Here is a 23,361-nt window from a genome sequence, read left to right on the forward strand (position 1 = left end):
ACAGTTTTTACAATCTTCACATCATTGTGTCAATTGTGCACATCAAAAAAGCTTTCTCATTTCTTTGAAGAAGTTGCTAATGCTTTGGTACATCCATGCAAATTATGTACTTATCCGTCTTATCCATACTGTCTTATCCATACACAATGACACAAGGACATTCTGATGGCTGACATTCATATTTACTTTTGAGAGATGAACTAAGGATTTTTAGCAAGAGATTGGCTTTTGCAGGTAATCCATGGTGTTTTGCTATTTGTACGAATTGTTTTAAGAAATGCACTTACTGTTTTGCAAATGTCAATTATGATTCGAGAAATGTACCAAAGCGTCTAAGAAAAACTGTAAGAACCTACAACAAAGATAAATACTGTAGCTGTTATCTACACAATAAGTGACTTGACATGTTTTACGAGACATGGCCAAGCCCATTTTCTCCTGCATTAAAGACAAGATGATATTCACTTTCACTTACTTAGGATCTATCCTGACTATAGGGCTGGAGAAACGTGTCATGATTTTTACTGTGCTCATCAATTATTTGTGAACCAGAATTCAGCATGTCACAAAGTAAGTTTATTTTTGTAATGTTTTTTTTTCTTGTATGCTTTTCTGTGTTACAGTATTTTAAAGATTTTTTTTAAGAATTAAGTGAATTGATCTCTGTCCAACTTAAGAAAATGGATTTCTTACACATGCTCGCACGTACGCGCAGGCACGCACAGTTTTTGGACCCTCTCAGCTATAACATTGCATCACATGTGAATTATTATTTTGTTTTTGTTATAGGAAAGGATGCAAATGTCCATCAATCTCATAAAGACATCACTATGGTGATGCTGGGAATAAACAACAAAGATAAGTGTATGATAGGCAATACAATTGTCAAAGAAGATTGCTTTGGTGCGGAAAATGAAACGCAGGCAAGGCTGAAAAAAGTAGATGATCAATCAATCTACGTTATCAACACTCCAGATAAATTCCATTGGCTGATCCAAGAATCAAAAGACCCCAGAGAAGAGCTGAAGCCATCATATCCAGGTCCACGTGTGTTTCTCTTGGTACTGCAGGGGGACACACTGGCAAAAAAAGAAGCAGAGTTGTTCCACCAACTGAAAGTGAGATTTGGAGAGACAATGGTAGAAAACACAATCATTGTGCTGGTTAGTGACCGAGAGGAACGTTTAGAGCTATATGAGCGAGCTGATGAGAAACTCAAAAAAGTTCTGGATGAGTGCAGAAATAGAGTTTGTATTCATAAGAAAAATAAAGGCATAAAAGATCCAGAGCTGATCAAACAGATAATGAAGAAATGGGATCAAATGCAAAAGCGGGGTCAGAAATCAACCAACACTGCATTTAGTGATGACAAGTAAGAGATATGACACACACAAACATTTAATTGTATTGTGACATTCATTGAAAAATGTTTGAGAAACAAGAAATTTCTTTCTCTCTCTCTTTTGTAAAGCTATAATTAAACCTGTAATGCCATTTTACTTCTTTAGCATGAATGAGACAGTTGAAAAGGCGAAGCACACAGATGAAAATAAAGGTACATCTTGTAGATTTTGCATTTAAAAAAAATGGCTCTTCCAAACTATATAATGATAGTAAATAGTGCTTCTGTTTTGAAGCCTAAAAAATTCATCCTTCTCAGAAGTAATAAACATGACTATAGGGGGTTAATAAAGGCCTTCTAAGGGCAATCAGTGCGATTTTGTAATAAAAATATCAATATTTAAAACTTTACAAACTAATACAGTTTCTGGTAATGACCAACGAACATTTCAGCGTATGATAGGACATAATAAAATCTCATTTGTATGAATTTGAATCTGCAAAAATGTATTATCATCATAAAAAACAAGAGCGAAATATAATTGTGAATTACATAATTCATCACAGGGGAAAATGATTGGCCATCAGCAGGTGAAAACATCACAGTGTTCTTGCTGGGAAAGAACAACGATGACAAATGTCTGATAGGAAACATCATCCTTGGAGAAAAACAATTCAAGCCAAAAGACTGTGAGAAGATTAAAGGAAAAGTAGCAGATACAAATCTCATTGTTATTAAAACTCCAGACTCTCTACACTCAGATCCAGCTGCTTTACACAGAATGAAGGAGATGAACCCATCATACACAGGTCCTCGTATATTCCTCTTGGTAGTGCATGAAAATAAAGAGTATCAAAAAGAAACAAGAACCCAGCTGAAGAAAAGGTTTGGAGAAAAGATGGTAGAAAACACAATCGTTGTGCTGGTTAGTGATAGGGAGGAAAGTCTTCAAGAGCTATATGAACGAGCTGATGAGAACCTCAAAAAGCTTCTGAATGATTTTGAAAAGAGAGTTTGTGTTCACAAGAAGACTCAAGGGATGAAGGATCCTGAGCTGATCAAACAGATAATGAAGATATGGGATGAAATGCAGAAACAGAATCAGGAGTCAACCAACTCTGCATCTGATGAAGACATGTAAGACAAATCTCACGCACACACATACACGTTTCTATGTTTTATGGGAACTTTTACATAGATGTAATGACTTCTATGCTGAACAAACTTTATATACTGTACTATTCCCTTTCATTAACCTGACTCTTACACTTTCTGCTATTTTAGATTTTGAAATAAACATAATTTTGTTGATTTATGCGCTGTTTTCCTAATGGGCAAGGCCATAAACACTTGAACATAAGGGGACCAAAACATTCAGGGTTATATGTAGACATCAAATATTTGAGGTGGGACAATTTGGCCATTTATAATTATTATACATGTCCCCCTCAATGACTGTTGAGGTTAAGGCCCTGGGGACCAAAAATGTAATTGTGGATATGTTTAGACAAAAGATTTCACTAGGGCTGGGCAAAATTTTTTTTTTGATGAATCGTTTTTTTTAACCTGGTCGATTAAAAATCGATTCTCAAAGAGCAGAATCGATTTTTTTTTCTTTCATATTTGAAGAGTTTCGTTGCAAAACAAGATAACCACCGTTTTTTAAATTGTTCAGAAATCTCGTTTTTTGGTTGTGCATTTCAATTAATTTCAATTCAACTGCAGTTGGTTTGTTTTGATTTAAACCTTCATAATTTAAAAAATACAGCTAAGTAGCACCATAAAACAAAATAATAACATGATAACATAATAATAAAACATGTTTTGACAAAAATGTTAAAAAATGGATCTCGTTTTGAAACGAAACTCTACATTAATTTCCCAAAACATTGAACGTAAGATTAACGTTAATCTAATAAATAGTATTATTCACTACATGTCATCCTCTTTTTTTCCTTGCTCTATGTTACCAAGGAGCGACAGGTGAGCCGGTCATTCATTCATTCAGTTTTAAAAATGGCGGTTTCAGGGGCCCCATTTATAAAATGCTGCGTAAAAACCATCCTACATTTGATCTTACGATCATTTAACAAAAATGCGTATGTGTGATTCATAAACTGAACGTACGAGCAGAAAACGTGCGTACCCCTTTCAAATCTATAAATAGCAAATGAACTTTACCTTGTGCGCACAGCCGAGCAGTTTCAGATCTCCGCCTTTAAACAATGCCTAATTAATGTCATAGACATATAAAAGAGCGCTTGTCAATGTTAAAACCTAATTTCAAACAACAAGAATGGCTTATTTTCCAAAAACCTGCAGGAATATGCAAAAGTATGTACGTCTGCTCAGACCCTGACGTGGCGCTAAGCACTTTTCCACGTCAAAGACAGTTTTTGTAAACATGGACATTGACGTGGATTTTTGCATACGCACACTTTACGAATAAATCTTTGTATATAAATGAGGCCCCAGTGCTTCCTTGACGTTGATGCCACCTTCACATAAAAATTCAGAGGTATGGAAGCATTTTAGATTTCGCAAGCAAGACGACGTTGATAGTGTTGTGGCTTTAATTTCTTTTTATTAATTACCCACTTGTAAACTGCTGTTCACTTTTTTATTAATATAGCATTTGTATTAAATCTATATTCATTGATTTGGATCGAGAATCGAGTATAAAAACCGACCCGAGAACCGGAATCAAAAAATGGAAATCAAATCGATTTGATAGCTTGTGAATTGAAATCGAATCGATCTGGAACATCTGAATCGATACCCAGCTCTAGATTTCACAGTGTTGTAAAATTTAAGTTTTACATTTTTAAGAAATATGACTTTGACCTGAAATTTCTTTGTCATTTTACTCTTTTAGCCTGTATGTGAATGTTAATAACACTTTACCGATGAAGCAGACAGAAGAAAACAAAGGTATATCTTAAAGATTTTGTACTTTTTCTATCATGTAAATCAAATAATGGGACAAAATGTTGATCATTACCTGCTGGTAAGGTCAGTATACAGTGAAATATGTAACCTTAACAATTAAGCCCAATTTATATGTTTGCGTCGATTATACGCCATACACACAATCTAAAAACAAACGGTGCTATATAGCACCAAAAGTGGTTCTTTGCTCGTAATCATAGAAGAACTGTTTTTAGTGCCATATAGCACCAGTGAAGCACCAGTGAAACACCTGTGTAGAACCATATAGTGCTATGTAGAACCATATTTGGTGCTATAGTGGTTCTATATGGCCCCTATATGGTTCTACACAGGTGCTTCACTGGTGCTATATGGCACTAAAAACGGTTCTTCTATGATTACGATCCAAAGCAACAGTTTTGGTTCTATATAGCACCGTTTGTTTTTTTAGAGTGACAGATACGATTGCAAACCCAGTGCCGTAACCTGTGCATAGACGCACACCTCTCCAAAAATGTAACAACACAACAGTTCTATGTGGACTGCAAGAGCTACGATCTGTCTGGTCAAAAAAATCTGTCAGTCGATGCCGATAGCCCTATAGTCTTACGTCCTGCAATATATTTAATGTTCTATAAATATCTTTAAAACATATGTGACAAAAAAAGTTTTTTTCTGATATAAACACTTTTAATTTATTTTTAATTTATCACAGGGGAAAATGCCCAGGCATCTTCAGATGAACACATCACAATGGTGTTGCTGGGAAAGAACAACATAAACAAATGTCAAATAGGAAACTTCATTCTTGGGAAAGAGCAATTTCAGCCAGAAAAACTCACTTGTGAGACAAATAATGTAAAAATAGCAGATAAGAGTGTTGATATCGTCAATACTCCATACCCTTTCCACTCAGATCCAATGACAGACAGCACAGAGCTGTTGAAGCCATCATACACAGGTCGTCGTGTATTCCTCCTGATACTGGAAGAAAATAAGGCATCTTCAAAAGAGTTAGAGATCTTTACCCAACTGAAGCAGAGGTTTGGACAACAAATGGTGGAAAACACAATTTTCATTTTTATCAATGAAAAACAAAATGACTTTCATAAACAGCTTTTAAAAGAGTGTGGAAATAGATGTTGCCTTTACAACAGATGCATAACAAGAACTCAACTGGTCAATCAACTGATGAAATACGCAAAAGAAATGATGGAGAAGAATCAAGCTTCTAAATCTGCACAGGAAAGGTAAAAGATAGTTATGATTATGAACAAGAATAAAATTAATATGGATATATGTGCATCGATTACTCTTTTATCTCCTGTAGGACATACAACAAGATTTCTCCTTTAAATATTCCTGAGGAGCCAATGCTACCACCGACATCAGGTAATGACTTTTTTAAAAAATCTCAAAATCATGTCTTTTAGGAGTAACAAAATCAATCATGACGTCTTAATTTTAATCATTGAGCTAAAGAACCATTGTTGTAATTAATGTTGTATATTATCAGTCAGGATGATCAACAGCCGTCAGCAATGAATGTTATGGACCGCAGCTTCATGACCATTGTGCTGTTGGGACAGACAGGAAGTGGAAAGAGCGCAACAGGAAACACCATCCTGGGACAGCAACAGTTTGAGTCTCGTGCCAGTTCTTTGCCGACAACAAAGTCTTGCGATATAAAAGACGAAACAGTCTGTCACATGAAGATCAAAGTTATAGACACTCCAGATTTCTTTAATGAAGATCTTAAGAATCAAGACGAACAGTTACGCTATTGTAAAGAGCTCATTCAGCACAGGCCTGTTGTGTATTTGTTGGTTATGCATCTCGGTCGTTTCACAGAAGGAGAGAGAGAGGTTCTGCCACGCTTGCAGAAAGAGTTTGGTGAGGACGTGACTTCAAAAACTGTGATTCTTTTCACCGGTAAAGAGAAACTGCAGGATAAAACTTTGGCAGATTATATCAATGGAAGTGATCATAAACTTCAACAGCTGATCGTAACCTGTGGCTCAAGATGTGTTGCATTTGACAACAACAAGAAAAACCATCAACAAGTTAAGGAACTTATGGATATCATTGGGAAAATGCAGACAGATGGAAACACTCCTGCGAAAGTGCCACAACATCATAACAAAAAACAATGTAGAATATTGTAAAGACAAAAATGTGTGGATGTTAAATACATACATTAAACAATCAAATAATATCATGATAAATGTCAGTTATAGGTATGCTGATAGTTGTGCTACAGATAAACCATACAGGTTATTTCTTAATATTAATATATGTACATTTCTCTGAGAATAGAAGATAAACAGTGATTATTAAAGTTTGAATCTTTGAAAATGGCCTTTACATTTAAAACATTTCAAATAAAAATATAAATAATTTTTAAACTTGCATTTCCTGATCAATTAAAGTTTGGGCCACTAAATCCTGCTCATTTTAGTTTCTTCTTAAGACATTTACTCTCAGTGCTAGAAAAGATCTTCTTATAACCAATATTAAAATATTTTAGAACATTTATCTTGTTTTTAACCAAGTGGCAAATATTGATAGCCTAGAGCTACAACAGCAGTAGGGGTGAGCGTGGCACAAACTAACGCAGGGTTAACTTATTTGTAACACAGCTACTTTACATATTTCTACAGGGCAGAGGAATCTGTGCTTTTACTGTTCTTTTACTGTCAGATGATCTCCTATGAATTTGTGAAAAGATTTCATGTGGGTTTTTTTGGTTAAGATATTGAACAAAGAGTGTTTTGGAGGCATGAAAGTAAATTTCTACATCTTATGTTTTTTTCGATTTCTGATTTGTGTGTGTAAGTCACCAAATCCATCCGTTTATTATTTTAATCACTGGCTTGTTACCTACAACATTACACCAAACATGTCAACAACTCCTAGTAACTGAAAGCTGGGATTGAAAACATTTTTACACAGCAGGGTTACATAGTTGTTAAACTAAGCCTGTTTAACTAAGCCTCCGGTATAATAATGAAATGAAAACAATGTAAATACTGTTCATCAAAATGTGTGTGTTGGTTGTGTAAAAAAATAATTCATCTAACTTAAATATTTTTTAATGATAGAGCCAAAGCTAAAAAGCGTTAGGTTGTGCAAAGTATGAAATATTGAATCCAAACTAAATCATGTTGAAATTTGGCCGTAAATTAACAGAAACATTTTACAGTGCAGCTAAACACAAAATTATTCTGTAAATTAAATTAAACACAGTTAAAACTCACAGCAGCAAATAAATGAATAAATACAATTATTGGGCTTTAAGGCCAATATCAATTCTGACCAGGCACAGCTCTATCATTCCCGGACAAAAACACCCTTGAAAACTGAATAGTTGACTATTTATGTGCGTGTAAACTTTATTCTATACAATATAGTGTCAAACTGAATACTACATTTCATACTGAAATGTATTAACAGATTAATTAACAGATTAATTTATTACATTGACCATTCACACACATGTAGTACTCTAAGCTTTATTTTTACACCTAATTTAAAAATCCAGCTGGTTGCTTTGTTAAACGAACTGCTATATGTTTTAGTAAACAGCAGATGGCGCTGGTTTCGAAACAGACAAGTCTCATTATGCGTCCCAAATCCTAATCTGCATACTATCTATCCTAAATAATATTTGAAATTAGAATTGGTGTCACAAATCATATTATGTTAAAATGAGTTTCTATAAAGTTCCTATACACGGATGGTCTACTGTTTTAGGCGAAAATTCGAAATGTAAATCCATGGACACTCAAACTCGTAAACCCTCAACTCACCGCAAGAGGGCGGAGTTTAGTTTGCTCTACACAAAATTAATAAATTAAATAAATGATGCATCACTGAATCAATAAATTAATCTACAGAGCAAACTTTACATGGCAAATCATGAATAAAGACATGCTTAAATGCAAAGATGAGTTGTATTTTAATGTTTGTGTTTCTTAATGCAGTGGTTCTCAAACTGGGGGTCGTGGCCCTCTGGGGGGTACCAGAGGTGCCACAGTTTTTTTTTTTTTTTTTTTTTTGGACATTTTATAAAACACATTAATTTAAAATAAATTCTGTGTAATTAAACATCAGAAAAAATGTGTTACTGCAAGGTCAACGGCGCCGCCATATTCCAGGTGTGTGAGTGCCCCATAAACACACACAATGGGGGAGCTGTGCTATTTGAGGATAAAAGGCACGATAATTATAATTATTTTTCACTCTATTCACAGTATAGCTATTGTTAAATTCACAACTGTTTTTCCGGATCCATAAAGGATTACCTTATATTACACTTTCTACTGTTATTTTCTTAGTTTTATACTTTTATTATTTGTTGTTAGTTTTAGATTTTCACCTTGTGTGATATTTTTGAAATATGTAAAATTTGCAGTGAAGGGTGAGAACCTACAACAATCTTGACAAACTTGATGTTCAAAACACTTGAGGTGTTTTACCAGACGTGGCCAAGCCCATTTTTTGCTGCTGAAAGTTGATTTTCACTTTCATTTAGGGTACTTAGGATCAGTTTTCAAACGTGTCATGATTTTTCTGTGTAAATGATTTATTTGTGAAACCAGAATTCAACATGTCACAAAGTAAGTATTGTGTGATTATTGTATGCTTTGCTTTTTTATAATTACTTTATGTTTTCTTGTGAATTAAGGTAACGTCTCCAGTTTAAGAATTATGATGATAAGCAGGAGCGTCACTAGATCCCTTTTACTGGGTCTTTTATTTTTACTTATTATTGTGCTGCACACTTCTGCACGCAGCAGGCTTATAAGAAAGAGTGATAGAAAAGGTAATGGGGGGCACTGGCCTTTTTTGTGTGTTCCCAGATATTTCTATAACTTATTGCAGAAGTAATCACACTACATTTTTTAGGGGATAGTTTACCCAAAAATGATAATTCTGCCATCATTTTCTCATTGTTGTGCTGTTCTTAATCTCTATTTCTTTTTTTCTGATGAACACAAAATAAGATATTCTGATAAATGATTTTAAGTACACAGCTGGTTGTAACCATTGACTTTCATAGTAGGAATAAAAATACAATGGAATTCAATGAGTACCATCATCTGTGTGCTTATCATCATTTATCAAAATAGCTTTTTATCATTTATCACAATACTTCCATAATATTTTTTTTCTACTAAAAAGTCAATGGTTACAATTGGCTGTGTGCTTATCATCATTTATCAAAATATCTTAAAGGCGGAGTCCACGATGTTTGAAAGCCAATATTGATATTTGAAATCACCCAAACAAACACGCCCCTACCCCAATAGAATCTGGACCTACTGTTGATAGACCCACCCCACACATACGCAACCCGGCATTTGATTTGATTGGCTAAAAGTGTGTTTTGGTAGTCGGCCCGTATCCTTTTCCAACGCATTTTTCAAACATCGAGGACTCCGCCTTTAATTTAGGTTCATTAAAATAAAAAAAACACATACAGGTTTAGAACAATATGAGGATGAGAAAATTATGACAGAATTTTTATTTTTGGGTGAACTATCCCTTTAAACTCCATCATATTGCATCACAGGTCAATTATTATTTTGTTTTTTGTTATAGCAGAAGATACAAATGTCCATCAATTTCGTAAAGACATCATTATGGTGCTGCTGGGAATAAACAGCGAAGACAAGTGTATGATAGGCAATGCAATTGTCCAAGAAGATTGCTTTGATGCTGAAAATGAAACGCGGGCAAGGCTGAAAAAAGTAGATGATCAATCAATCTTCGTTATCAACACTCCAGATAAATTCCACTGGCCGACCCCACAATCAAAAGATGCCAGAGAAGAGCTGAAGCCATCATATGCAGGTCCACGTGTGTTTCTCTTGGTACTGCAGGGGGACACGCTGAGCCAAAAAGAAGCAGAGTTGTTTCGCCAACTGAAAGTGAGATTTGGAGAGACAATGGTAGAAAACACAATCATTGTGCTGATTAGTGACAGAGAGGAAAGTTTAGAGCTATATGAGCGAGCTGATGAGAAACTCAAAAAACTTCTGGATGAATGCCGAAATAGAGTTTGTGTTCATAAGAAAAATAAAGGCATAAATGATACCGAGCTCATCAAACAGATAATGAAGACATGTGATCAAATGCAGAAGCGGGATCACGAATCAACCAATGCATCTGGTGATGACAAGTAAGAGATACACTTGCACACATGCACAGGTTTCAATGTTTTATGGGAACTTTCCATAGACATTATGACTTCTATGTTGGAAAAACTACATATTCAATTCCTTCCCCTAACCCGATCCCTAAACCTAACCCTCACAGAAAACTTTCTGCTACTAAATAAACATCATTTAGTTTAACATTTCGCTGTGTTATAAAATTTGAGATTAGCATTTTTAACCTGAAATTTCACTTATAAAACTAGCTAAACCTGTAATGTCCTTTTACTCTTTAAGCCTGAATGTTGACAACACTGAACTGATGAAGCAGACAGATGAAAACAAAGGTATATCTTAAGGATTTTCCCCATTTCTCTATCATTTAAATTATAGAATGTGACAGTAAGTGCTTATAGTTTTGTGGTTAGTGCACCGACGGTCGATACAGCATATCACCACGGTGCTCATGGCGACCCAAGTTTAATTTCCGTCTCTGCTAAAAGCACAAAAAGCCTCAGAAAAAATATATTTATAAATTAAGAATGTGACAAAATCACACACTATACAGTGAAATAAATGGCCTTAACGCTAATGACCAATTTATATTTCTGTATGGCCTCCAATAATTTAAATGGCCGAATTGTCCCACCCAATATTTGACGTTTTAACAGGGCTCCAGATGTGCGCCTAAATGGTCACATTGGCAACAAGAAATATTCATTTGCGAGTGCTGTTTTTGGCAACAATTGCAATTTACACATTTTGATTTTAATGTTTGCATGCTTTAACTTTTAACGTACGGTTTCTGCAACCTTCAGAAGTCTATATTGTATAATTTGTTGTGCTCTGTAATAAAATGAGACTGCAGCACATAAAGTTTCACTGAGTCAAGGGCTTGACAGAAGTTTGTGTTTGTTCTTCGTGTAAATATATGAGAAAATTCAAGAGAAAATTACCCACGACAGAAATTTTTTTTTAGAAAATAATAATTTTTAGCCAAACGCCAGCGTGATGAGACATGATCTGCTACTAAGCAGCTCCAACTGTGCCGGTAAATATACATACTGTAAACAATTTGCTATCAGCTGGGAACCAGAACCTCATCAACCTTTTTCTGTTTTTTTCCTTCAGATTTTGGTTCTCATGCTTTGCATGAGGCTGTTATGTTATAGTATTCTGTAAAGATGTTTAATGTTCATTTAACTTTGAACAAACTGTTAAATAACATAAAATGAAATACACTAAGTTACTGGCAAACAGCTGCCAGTAATACTGTAATTTCTACAAATTTTTTAAGAGTATAGTCTCTTCAGCAGTATTTAACTCATAGGAAAAGTATTATTAATCTCTGGGTAAATTTAAAAATTAGCGCATTTTACATTAAACGTAATATAACACATTGGGACAGTTTCATGGACAGGGTCTAGATTAAATGAGGACTAGGCTTTAGTTATTTTAGGACATTTAGGTAGTTTTTACAAACATACCTTAGAAAAAAACATTACTGATGTGCATATTGAGACAAAACGATGGCACTGAAATATGTTAAGATACTTTTAAAAATAAGGCAGTGCAAACATGCATTTTAGTCTGGGACTAGAAAACCACCCCATTAACTTCAGACAATTATATTAATAGTAAAAACATTCACAAAATAGCCCCCTATAAACCTTTCTAAGACTCAACTCATTATTTATTCAAAAACAACAGCCAATAGCAAGTCTCCAAATAAACAGCCATATTTAATCCCAGCAGTGTAATGGTTAAGGATCTGGGCTGCTAAATCAAAGGTTGCTGGGTTAACTTCAAACAGCATAACCCGTAAACTGTCTGTCACTACAGCAAATGTGTTAGTTAAATGACAATAATTGTATTCATGTCTGCAAATATACCGAATTTTTTTCTGATTTTAACACTTTTAATTCACCACAGGGGAAAATGTCCAGGCATCTTCAGATGACTACATCACAATGGTGTTGCTGGGAAAGAACAACAAATGCAAATGTCTGATAGGAAATATCATTTTTGGGAAAGAAAAATTTCAGTCAGAAGTTGTCACTTGTGAGACAAACAGGGGGAAAGTAGCCAATGAAAGTGTTGCTATCATCAAACCTCCATACCCTTTCAACTCAGACCCAATGACAGACAGCACAGAGCTGTTGAAGCCATCATACGCAGGTCCTCGTGTATTCCTCCTGATACTGAAAGAAAATAAGGTGTCTCCTGAAGAGATAGAGATGTTTACCCAACTGAAGCAAAGGTTTGGGGAACAAATGGTGGGAAATACAATTGTGTTGTGTAACAAAGAAATGAAGCTGTCTTCAGGATCAATGGACAAATCTAGTGTGACCTTCAAACGTGTCTCTCATAAACAGCTTCTAGAAGAGTGTGGAAACAGAGTTTACCTTTACAACAAACAAACAACAAAAAATGAACTGGTCAAACAACTGATGTACTACACACAGATCATTATGGAGAAGAATCAGGCTTCTCAATCTTTACAAGAAAGGTAGGAGATTTATATTTATACATATGAACAGGAATTAAATAAATTATTAAACCAATCAATCATCAATTTGCTCTTTTGTTTCCTATAGGACATACAATAATATTTCTCCTGCAAATATTTCTATGAAGACCATGCTAACACCAGCACTAAATATAATATCAGGTAAAACATTTTTTTTATCTCAAATGTATTAAGAACATGTAGTTCTCAGATTTTGAAGTAATAAAATCGATCATGTCTTCAAATTCAAATTATTTACCTTAAGAACCATTGTTCTAATTATTTTGCATACCCACGATAACCTGCATGAGCCCAATGAAAGAGTCACATTCAAGGTAACACTGTGCACACAATGCTGCGATAAGAGGTATCTTTTTCACGTTATTCAGAATTTTTTTTCGAACCGTGGATTCAATATTTTAGAAATGTTTTTTATCAGATGTCATAGCAGACTACTCTGACCTTACAGAGATCTCATTCAATGATATTAGTCATCAAACATTGACTAGACGAGACTGATTAGGCTTTAAAAAGCAGAAATATCGAACAAATCCCTTAAGTTGCAGAAAAAAAGTCAATCAAAGCAGATGGATACATCCCTGTATGTGTTTGCGCTCGGTTTCAATTGCCTGTGTTTTTATCAATTTCCTATCGTTGTAATCATATTGTGCCACGTTTAGTTCACAGTTTGTTAACCATAAGCAATTTCATTAAATTTAAACAAGCAATTTAACCAGTTTAACAAAAAAAATGTACTTCATGTACTGTGAGCCAACAGCACCGCTGCCCTTTTGTTGATGTGACTGCTTCCATTGTTTTCCTCATTTGTAAGTTGCTTGACATTTGCCATTACATGTGAATTGTTATTTAGTTTTTTATGTTATAGCAGAGGAAATGGTTCAGCAATCTCGTAAAGTCATCACTATGGTGCTGCTGGGAATAAACAGCGAAGACAAGTGTATGATAGGCAATGCAATTCTCCAAGAAGATTGCTTTAGTGCTGAAAAAGAAATGGATGTATGGCTGAAACAAGGAGATGATCAATTCATCTACGTTATCAAGACCCCAGATCATTTTCATTTGCTGACCCCAAAATCAAAAGCGACGAGAGAAGAGCTGAACCCATCATATGCAGGTTCACGGGTGTTTCTCTTGGTACTGCAGGAGGTCACGCGGACACAAACAGAAGTAGGGATGTTCAAACAACTGAAAGCAAGATTTGGAGAGACAATGGTAGAAAACACAATCATTGTGCTGGTTAGTCATAGACATGAAAGTTTTGCAGAGCTTTATGAGCGAGCTGATGAGAAACTCAAACAACTTGTGCATGAGTGCAGAAAGAGAGTTTGTGTTCACAAGAAGAATCAAGGCATAAATGATCCTGAGCTGATCAAACAGATAATGAAGATATGGGATCAAATGCAGAAGAAGGATTACGAATCAGCCAACACTGCATCTGGTGATGACAAGTAAGAAATATAAGACACACACAATGCAAACATAAGAAAAACATTTACTGTGTTGTGATATTCAATTGATAAATTAACAAATATTGTATATATAAAACTAAACTTTTTTTCATTTAGCATGACTGAGATGTTTGAAGACACTGAACCGATGGAGCAGGAGCTGAAGTGCACAGGTATCTTACAGATATTGCCATTCCTCTATCATCTAAGAGAGAGAATAATTGACAGCAAAATTGAATTTCAATTGCAACAAACCACCATCATTGCGAACAGTGTTTGCATTTCATCAGCTCATTTGCATTTTAAAGAACACAACCAAAAATGGCACATTTTTGCTCAGACTACAAAATATCAATTTTAACCTGTTATAATAAATTAACTGTGTGGTATTTTCACATATTTCACATAAGCACTCTGGGGACACCAAAGACTTATTTTACATCTTTATAATGTAAACCGCTTTAAATGTAACCCCTTTAAATGTTCTCTATGAAGGGAACATAATATAACACAATTTCTGCACTTACCAAACTACTTTTAAGATGTCCACAGATACAGATATTGGTTCCACCACACATCCCTGAAATTATAAATATCATAAAAGGTTATACAAGAATGCAGAAGTGATTTGATAGGTTTTATGTTATTAACACTTGCATTATTTATTTCATCACAGAGGAAAATGTCCAGGCATCTTCAGATGAACACATCACAGTGGTGTTGCTGGGAAAGAGCAACAAATGCAAATGTCTGATAGGAAACATCATCCTTGAAAAAGAGGCATTTCATGTACAAATTGTCACATGTGAGATAAATAAGGGAAAAGTAGAAGATGAGAATGTTGTCATCATTAAAACTCCATACCCTTTCAATTCAGATCCAATGACAGACAGCATAGAGCTGTTGAAGCCATCATACGCAGGTCCTCGTGTATTCCTCCTGGTACTGAAAGAAAATAAGGTGTCTTCAAAAGAGTTAGAGATGCTTACCGAACTAAAGAAGACATTTGGACAACAAATGGTGGAAAACACAATTGTGTTGTTTAACAATGAAAAACCCATAATCAAAAATGACTTTCATAAACAGCTTCTAAAAGAGTGTGGAAATAGATGTTGCCTTTACAACAAACACATGAAAGGCGATCAACTGGTCGATCAACTGATGAAATACACAAAAGAAATGATGGAGAAGAATCAAGCTTCTAAATCTGCACAAGAAAGGTAAGAGATATATAGATGATTATGAACAGGAATTAAATTAATATGGACATATGTGCATCAATACTCTTTTATTTCCTGTAGGACATACAACAAGATTACTCCTTTAAATATACCTGAGGAGCCAATGCTACCACCGACATCAGGTAATGACTTTTTTTAAATCTCAAAATCATGTCTTTTAGGAGTATCAAAATCAATCTTAACGTCTTAAATCTTGATGTATTTCAATCGTTGAGCTAAAGAACTATAGTTCTAATTTATGTTGCTTATTATCAGTTTACCAGGATTTTCAGCAGCCGGCAGCCATGACTGTTATAGACCGCAGCTTCATGACCATTGTGCTGTTGGGACAGACAGGAAGTGGAAAGAGCGCAACAGGAAACACCATCCTGGGACAGCAACAGTTTGAGTCTCGTGCCAGTTCTGTGCCGACAACAAAGTCTTGCGATATAAAAGAAGAAACAGTCTGTCACATGAAGATCAGGCTCATAGACACTCCAGATTTCTTTAATGAAGATCTTAAGAATCAAGACGAACAGTTACGCTATTGTAAAGAGCTCATTCAGCACAGGCCTGTTGTGTATTTGTTGGTTATGCATCTTGGTCGTTTCACAGATGGAGAGAGAGAGGTTCTGCCACGCTTGAAGAAAGAGTTTGGTGAGGACGTGACTTCAAAAACTGTGATTCTTTTCACCGGTAAAGAGAAACTGCAGGATAAAACTTTGGCAGATTATATCAATGGAAGTGATCAGGAACTTCAACAGCTGATCGTAACCTGTGGCTCAAGATGTGTTGCTTTTGACAACAACAAGAAAAACCATCAACAAGTTAAGGAACTTATGGAGATCGTTGTGAACATGCAGACAGATGGAAACATTCCTGGGATAATGCCACAACATCCTTACAAGAAACAAATCAACATTCCACAAAAGATAAAGGATGCAGAATGCAGGATCTTGTAAAGGCAAAATGTGTGTGGATGTTAAATTATCAATCCTTTCCCATCTGTTACACACCTGCATACATTAAATACATATAATATAATGATAAATGTATAATGTCAGTTTTAGGTATGCTAATAGTTGTGATAAAGATAAACCATACATGTTACCCCTTAATATTTACTGTAAACTTATCGGGGATAGAAGAATGGTTCATACATAATTTTTAATCTTTCAATTGCCTTTAATTCACACATTTCAAATAAAAATAACATTTAAACTTGCATTACCTGATCAATTAAAGTCTGGGACACTAAACCCCGACCATTTAAGTTTCTACTTAAGACATTTAATCTCAGTAATAGGAAAGATAGTAAATCTTTTACCCAACTTTTATCTTGTTTTTAATTATACCGATAGGTGGTGCATTTTCTCCCTCTGGTGGCAAAACAATCCCAACAAAGTAAATGTGGCCTTTAGTACTCCAATTTACTCTTTATTACATCATAATAATATAAAATTTGAATAGACTTCCTTTCTTGTAGCAGTATGTTTCATTTACTCTGGTAAACTTCTACTATTTTGCCACTATAACCATTTTGACCTCATTAGCATAACATTTGCTTATCTGCTTCTTGAAGCTCTCTCGATCTCATTCGTTTATACTGAAATGGGGAATTCAGCGTTTAAAAATAAATGTCGCCACCTAGCACAGTGGATGAATTCATTTTACAAATCTGAAAACCTGACGTTATCCTTTAATACTTCTCTGAAAAAAAAATAAACAATTAAATTGGAAACACAAAGGGACAGTTTCCCAGACAGGAGTTAGATTAATACCGGACTAGGCCTTAGTTATATTAAGAAATCAAGTAATAAAAAACACCTTACAAAAAACAATACTGATGTGCTTTCTTGAGACAAACAATGGCACTGATATATGTTAACATGTAAGTGCACGGTATTTTTAAATTAATTCAGATCAAACATGCATTTTAATCTGGGACTATGGTAAGGCCTGTCTGGGAAACTGCCCCAAATGCTAAAATGAAATATTGTACTTATGAAAAATGAACTACATATAGTCTATAAAGATGTTGCTTTGTAGCCATGTATATACCCACCTGAAAATACTAGATATACTAGAATGGTTTAAAATCAGTTTGCTGATTGATCTAAAACTTTGAGCGGTGTCTAAAAAAAAATCAGCCAGTCATCAAGATCTGGGCATCTGGATAATGACACAAAGACACGACATTTACCATTTAATTTTACATTTTAACTTACCTGACCAGTCTGGGCCACTACACTCTTACCATTACAGGTACTTTTTTTTATTTAAGATCTTTGTGCTACTACTTTATCATATTTTGAAAATATCAGTATGATTTGAAAATTATAAAGTTTTGATTAAACTGCAAATACAAATCCACCGTGGTGCAATGGCACCCTCTAGCGGCAAGGTCATGAAATATTAAATTAAGCACTGTCAAATATTTCAATCCCATATATAAAAGACTTCTGGGATTTAAAGATTTGATGGTGGCTTAATAATTAGGTAACATGTCATCTGAGACACACAACAGGACCATCATTACAAAAAGATTTATTCATGGGCGAGAATGAACAAAGTCCAATTTAAGATATTTACAGACAATTATCTACAGACTGAAATGAGCCGTTAAATGGAGGGAGAGGGAAATACACAGAAAAACAAAACCAAACTGAAGTCAAGTCTGTACATGCTCCTATGAGCACTCCAGATTCACCCCACAGTGCCTGGTAAAGTTGAGGACCAAAGTACTGTAAGTGCACCCGTGATATCTGCCATTCATGTGAAACGGCCACACAGATGGTCACACGAATCCATTGAAGTGGAAACCACAGCAGACACTGAGGAGTACAATACATTTTTTTCCAAAAGATCTATCCAAAACATTTCTGGTACGCGAGAAAGAACCCTGATGGCGTCTGTTTGGACTTATGACGACTCTTCGTCGATCTTGGGGGCCAGGTAGTATTTGACGTGTCCCATGTCTGCAATTTTGTACTCAACCACTGTTGGAGACAAAACAGCATGAGGGTAAAGACATTTGGTGATATTTATTTTTAAAAGACAGGAAAGAGAGATTTAAATATTTCGTACCAAGTGGGATGTCTGCGGACATGCTCAGCGTGACCGTCTTGGACAGCGGAGTGGCTTTGGTGAAGAAGTTCAGGTAGTTCAAGGCAAAAATTAGCTGCACTGGCTCATTCATCTCAATCGTCACCTGTGGGAAACACAACAATGCCTGTTAGTCACGTTTATAGAATACACAAATTAACTTATATAGATTAAAATCTCAAACGCCAATGTATGTAGGTTAAGTCCGATCCAGTTCTGATATCAGTAACGCAAACTAATTAAACCTACCGCTTCGTCCTCCTTGTCGACGTTGCTGGTCTGTGAGAGCTTAATGTTGCCCGTGCCCAGCTCGCCGCTGGCAGAGAACTTCACTCCATCCTTGGCACATGAGATCATAACAGCGTCGCCGATCTGCGACAGATCCCTGCAGATTCTGGCAAACTCGCCGGAAGGCATCTTCACCACACAGCTGTATTCCTGCTCCTAAAGATCAAAAAATAAGGGGTGGTTATTGAAAAGTAAGCATAAATAAATTTCTTCAATAAGGATGAGTGTAAATGCAAAAGTCTTACAGGGATCCCAAGCTGCTCCACATCCAAGTCCATCAACTTCATCTCATAATCGGACACCTTCTCTTGGTCTATAAACAAGGAAAATGTAAACATTTCAAAAAGCAGTCTGGTATAAAGAAAATATTGCTTTTGTAGTGTGCTCTGTGCATAGTCTATAAACTATTCTTAATTACACACATTGCTAATACATAAAGTCTTAAAGTAAAATGTTTAACAAACTCACTGAGAGTTTCAAAGACCAGGGCCAAAGAGTCAGCATTGTCTTCTGCCCGAAGTGTGATGATATCTTCATTTCCAGCACACTTTAGAATCTTTGACATGCTAGAAAACAAAAATAGTATGCATCAAGTACGCATGTAGAACAAGTGATCAAAAATATAAAACTGTTGCAAACATAAACGTAAATAGACAATAAGCAATATTGTGTCACTATTTTTCAAATCAAAACTATCTACGGACAATAATACACAATTTTAATCTTAGATTAATATATCCTGTAAATATATTATTGTTTTATTGGTTCATGCAAGATATTTATGTACGCGTATGATGACAAAACTAATCTAATCTTTTGAGTGATGATAACTAATGCGTTACTAAATATATTAAACGTTTTATTCCCTGTAGTAAAAAAGTAAAGTTGTGAAGCATTTATTGATTCACAAAAATTGTGTAAATGTAAAACTTTAGTGTCATTCTGCCACCCGGCTCTTTCGCGCCATCTTCAACGCGCCTAAATGACGTCACAAGCAGCAGTGCGGGAAGAACACAGGAACTTTGCGCGCCAAATACAGACCTGAATAGCATTATTTGCGCCATGTGGACTATACAATACGTAAAATATGCTTTATCCCTTTCAAACCTTAAGTATTTACTCATGCAGTCGAAAACTAACCATGGTTTTAATATAGCAACCATAATATTTGTACTATAACCATAACAACCACATTTAGCATTATTTCACTAATGTTACTATAGTTTATCCATGATCAACTAACGATATGGCAATTATGGTTATCAATATAACGTAACTATAAGAAAATAACGTTACATATCTCCCAAAATTTTACTACAATAAAACCATTTTGCAAAGAGGCGTGGGCATGCACGGGATAGTTTGACTTTTAACTCTAACGTTACAAGAGATTACAAAGCAACTGCAAACCCTGTAATGATTAAAAAAACATTTTAAACGAATTACCATCACATTTATTGTTAACATACCTGCTTAAGTTGACACCCATGGCGAGGTTTCTGTCGCAGCGGTAAGAGTCGAACCCATCGCTCCGGAGCGTGAGCTGCACCAGAGACACATGAGATGAGTCCATACTCTGCAGAGAGATACCCGATGAGCTGACATCCCAACAGGCCTCGGTGATGAGGTCTTTCAGGGCCTCCAGAACCTTCTTAAGGATTGATCCTTGAACGAGACGTGCCTCAAACATGTTGTTTCTAATAGGGACAAAAAGTAACCTTGCTAATTGTTGCTACGACACAAGCGCGGCCTAGTTTCAAGCTTTAAATCGCCTGCAGAGACGCAGTAATAAAGTTCAGAAGAACGATGTATGGATGTACAAAGCCCCTAAAAGAAACGATGTTTGAGCAGCTGTGCGTTCTGTCTCGAGGCTCGAAGTGCAACTGCGCGCTCTTTTGCGGGTACTTTCATAAACTGGCCGACTCTTTTCTACGTCATTTCCTCTCACATGTTGTCTCCGCCTACAAACACGGAACTGCCATTGGCTGAAAGAGGGCGCTAGAAGGAATTGTGGCTAGAAGGGATAAAGCTACGGACAAAATCTCGCCGGATGAGCGCTGTTTTCATTCTAATCCGAACTCTCATGCGAACTCTACCCCCAAACCTAACTCTAAAACCAACATCTCGCGATATTTGGCCACAGCTGTATCATATCTAGAACCGCTGTTTTCATCCTTGAACCGCCGTTTTCATCCTAAACCTAACCCCAAACACAACATCTCGCGAGATTTGACCGTAGATGTATACCCTCTAGTCAGAACAGCGCATATGCAAGAATTTTAATACGTAAAAGTAAAGTTTTTTTTTAATTGTTTATCAATTCAGTTTAATTGTTTATCTATGCAACGAACATTTGAAATTTAAGTATGATCATTCTGAAACAACTGATTATTTATGTTTGCGTTTTCATTACTTTTTGGTTATAACATCCCTATGGAAATGCTTTTTAATGGATTTTTTTATACACAAATTTAAGTACTTGCAAGTGAAACCAACGTTTTGTGCATTTTACATATTGAGTTTATTTCTTATACAAAATCTTTCAATGTGATGCAAATCATTTGTGTGAATGAATAAATAAATGTGATGAATAACATTAATTTAATGGATGTGAAAAATAAACTCTAGCCCTCAGCTTTATTTTAATTTCTTGTTTATATCTGATCTTGTTCTAATGCAAATATATCCTCTTGTTGTTTGTTTATACATACCACATTTATTACTTAAAAATATCAGTCCAAAATCAATTCAACACTTCTTTTAATTAAAATACAATTTTAGCACCAATAAGTATTGTAAATCACCTATATATAGTCCTAATACATTTTCTTTTTATGCATTATACATACACATTTTTTAACCATGTAGTCTTCCCCTTGATTTAAATAAGACAAAAGCTAAAATAACCAAAAAAAATTAAACTAAAAAATGTATTTGTGTTTGATTGTTTTTGTTAATAATACACATCTGCCAAGTTATGTGAAGCTTTGGTATATTTTATTTGATAGAAATTGTAAGTTTGAACTTGTGGGACTTCAAATATTATTGTGGACAAAAGGGGGGGGGGGTGCTTAAATTGCTAAAGGTTGAGACCCCCTGCCCTAAACTGTGAAACTGCACCTATTGACCAAAAGAGGGCGCCATTTCCTACAGCCAAAAACGCAGCTGAACCAAAATATTGCTTGAAACTGTGTGAAGTTGGGAAATAGATTGGTATGAGAAGCAGCAAATGAAAATTAAAGTATACACTACTATTATTCAACTTAAGGAGTCGATGAAATCGTCACCCAAGTAATTATTCTTTGTGGTAGCTAACGAATAAACTTAATTAAATGCATTGACATTAAATGCAGTCTCAATTAAATATGAAGCCATTAAACACCATGTGTAATAACTATTCTAAATATCAATGTAAAGCGTTGTTTACAATAACTATAATAATAGATCTGGCACATCAACAACCCTTTCTCCATTCAATTTTCCAGTTAAAATGAAGCAATTTCCTGCATAGCTGGCAGCTGCTTACTTTTGATTAGTGGCCTGGAAAAACAATATCCAATGTGTTCTTTATAATGTATAAGCATTCATTCATGGCATGTTTTAACAGATACAGAGTTGTGTAAAAACAAAAGAGAGCTTATTCAGTGAAACACCAGCAGTGATGTCTGTGGAATGGGATTAAATGCTGACTCATGACCCGAAACTGTGCGTGAACTTGTGTGTGTATGTTTGGGGAGGAGGTCGGGCTGCGTGCTGTTGATTGACAGCCTATGTGTACAAATCAGATTTCCATCTACAACACAGCAGAGAGGTTTAACCATTCAGTCTGTGTCATTGGAGGCGGATTCCTCCACCGCAGGATTCACAAGTTGAATGCCAATGCGGTTCCCAATTTGGCCCCAAAACTTCTGATCCACCCATCTGAATTGAGGTGGAATTTCCCAATGCTAGTAAACATCTGCGAAACAGTCTCGGATTTAAAAGCCCCTATCGTGATTGCCAAGTTTCCTGCAAAGAGTTAGATACTACCACTGACCCAAACCAGATTTTCAGAGGAGTTTCCCTTAAAGCTTCGCCAGTGCAATTCTCACGAGAGACGCTCCACTATCGAATTTATACAAATTATATCTGTTTAGTCGATTGTTCTCTTAAATTATAAATGCTCTTTGTTTTATTTCTGGAAACTTAGAACCGTGGAGCAGGATATATGAAATTATATTTTAACAATACTGAACGAACAGGAAGGAAGCCTAGGCCAAACAATCCTGGAGAATGTGGGAGGAACTCAAACTCCATCTCGTTCTTTTCTGTTTGCAATCCCTTGAGAAAACACAAGCTAAGC

The 23,361-nt window shown here is 35.5% G+C and overlaps 4 protein-coding genes across 4 annotated transcripts; 3 read left to right on the forward strand and 1 right to left on the reverse strand.

Moving 5' to 3' along the window:
• The first annotated feature begins 307 nt into the window (after positions 1 to 307).
• LOC129447564 (GTPase IMAP family member 8-like) lies at positions 308 to 14,410 on the forward strand. The gene is made up of 6 exons (XM_073873744.1): positions 308 to 570; positions 9,875 to 10,454; positions 10,726 to 10,775; positions 12,361 to 12,937; positions 13,026 to 13,099; positions 13,824 to 14,410. The coding sequence occupies exons 1-6, from the start codon at positions 561 to 563 to the stop codon at positions 14,408 to 14,410; spliced, it is 1,878 nt and encodes a 625-aa protein (XP_073729845.1). The 5' UTR covers positions 308 to 560.
• Positions 5,793 to 6,793, forward strand: LOC141369090 (GTPase IMAP family member 2-like). The gene has a single exon (XM_073874492.1). It carries the CDS (start codon positions 5,812 to 5,814, stop codon positions 6,433 to 6,435), a length of 624 nt encoding a protein of 207 aa, XP_073730593.1. The 5' UTR covers positions 5,793 to 5,811; the 3' UTR covers positions 6,436 to 6,793.
• Positions 14,411 to 14,444: 34 nt separating the features above from the next.
• LOC141369089 (GTPase IMAP family member 8-like) lies at positions 14,445 to 16,886 on the forward strand. The gene is made up of 4 exons (XM_073874491.1): positions 14,445 to 14,579; positions 15,083 to 15,626; positions 15,708 to 15,769; positions 15,903 to 16,886. The coding sequence occupies exons 1-4, from the start codon at positions 14,525 to 14,527 to the stop codon at positions 16,586 to 16,588; spliced, it is 1,347 nt and encodes a 448-aa protein (XP_073730592.1). The 5' UTR covers positions 14,445 to 14,524; the 3' UTR covers positions 16,589 to 16,886.
• A 1,396-nt stretch (positions 16,887 to 18,282) lies between these two features.
• pcna (proliferating cell nuclear antigen) lies at positions 18,283 to 20,891 on the reverse strand. The gene is made up of 6 exons (XM_055207794.2): positions 20,489 to 20,891; positions 19,488 to 19,585; positions 19,265 to 19,332; positions 18,981 to 19,175; positions 18,714 to 18,837; positions 18,283 to 18,625 (listed from the first exon to the last, which is right to left on the reverse strand). Exons 1-6 carry the CDS (start codon positions 20,707 to 20,709, stop codon positions 18,549 to 18,551), a joined length of 783 nt encoding a protein of 260 aa, XP_055063769.1. The 5' UTR covers positions 20,710 to 20,891; the 3' UTR covers positions 18,283 to 18,548.
• Between the last annotated feature and the right edge of the window lie 2,470 nt (positions 20,892 to 23,361).

Source organism: Misgurnus anguillicaudatus, chromosome 12 (assembly GCF_027580225.2).
Source record: "Misgurnus anguillicaudatus chromosome 12, ASM2758022v2, whole genome shotgun sequence".
NCBI classification, from domain to species: Eukaryota; Metazoa; Chordata; class Actinopteri; order Cypriniformes; family Cobitidae; genus Misgurnus; species Misgurnus anguillicaudatus.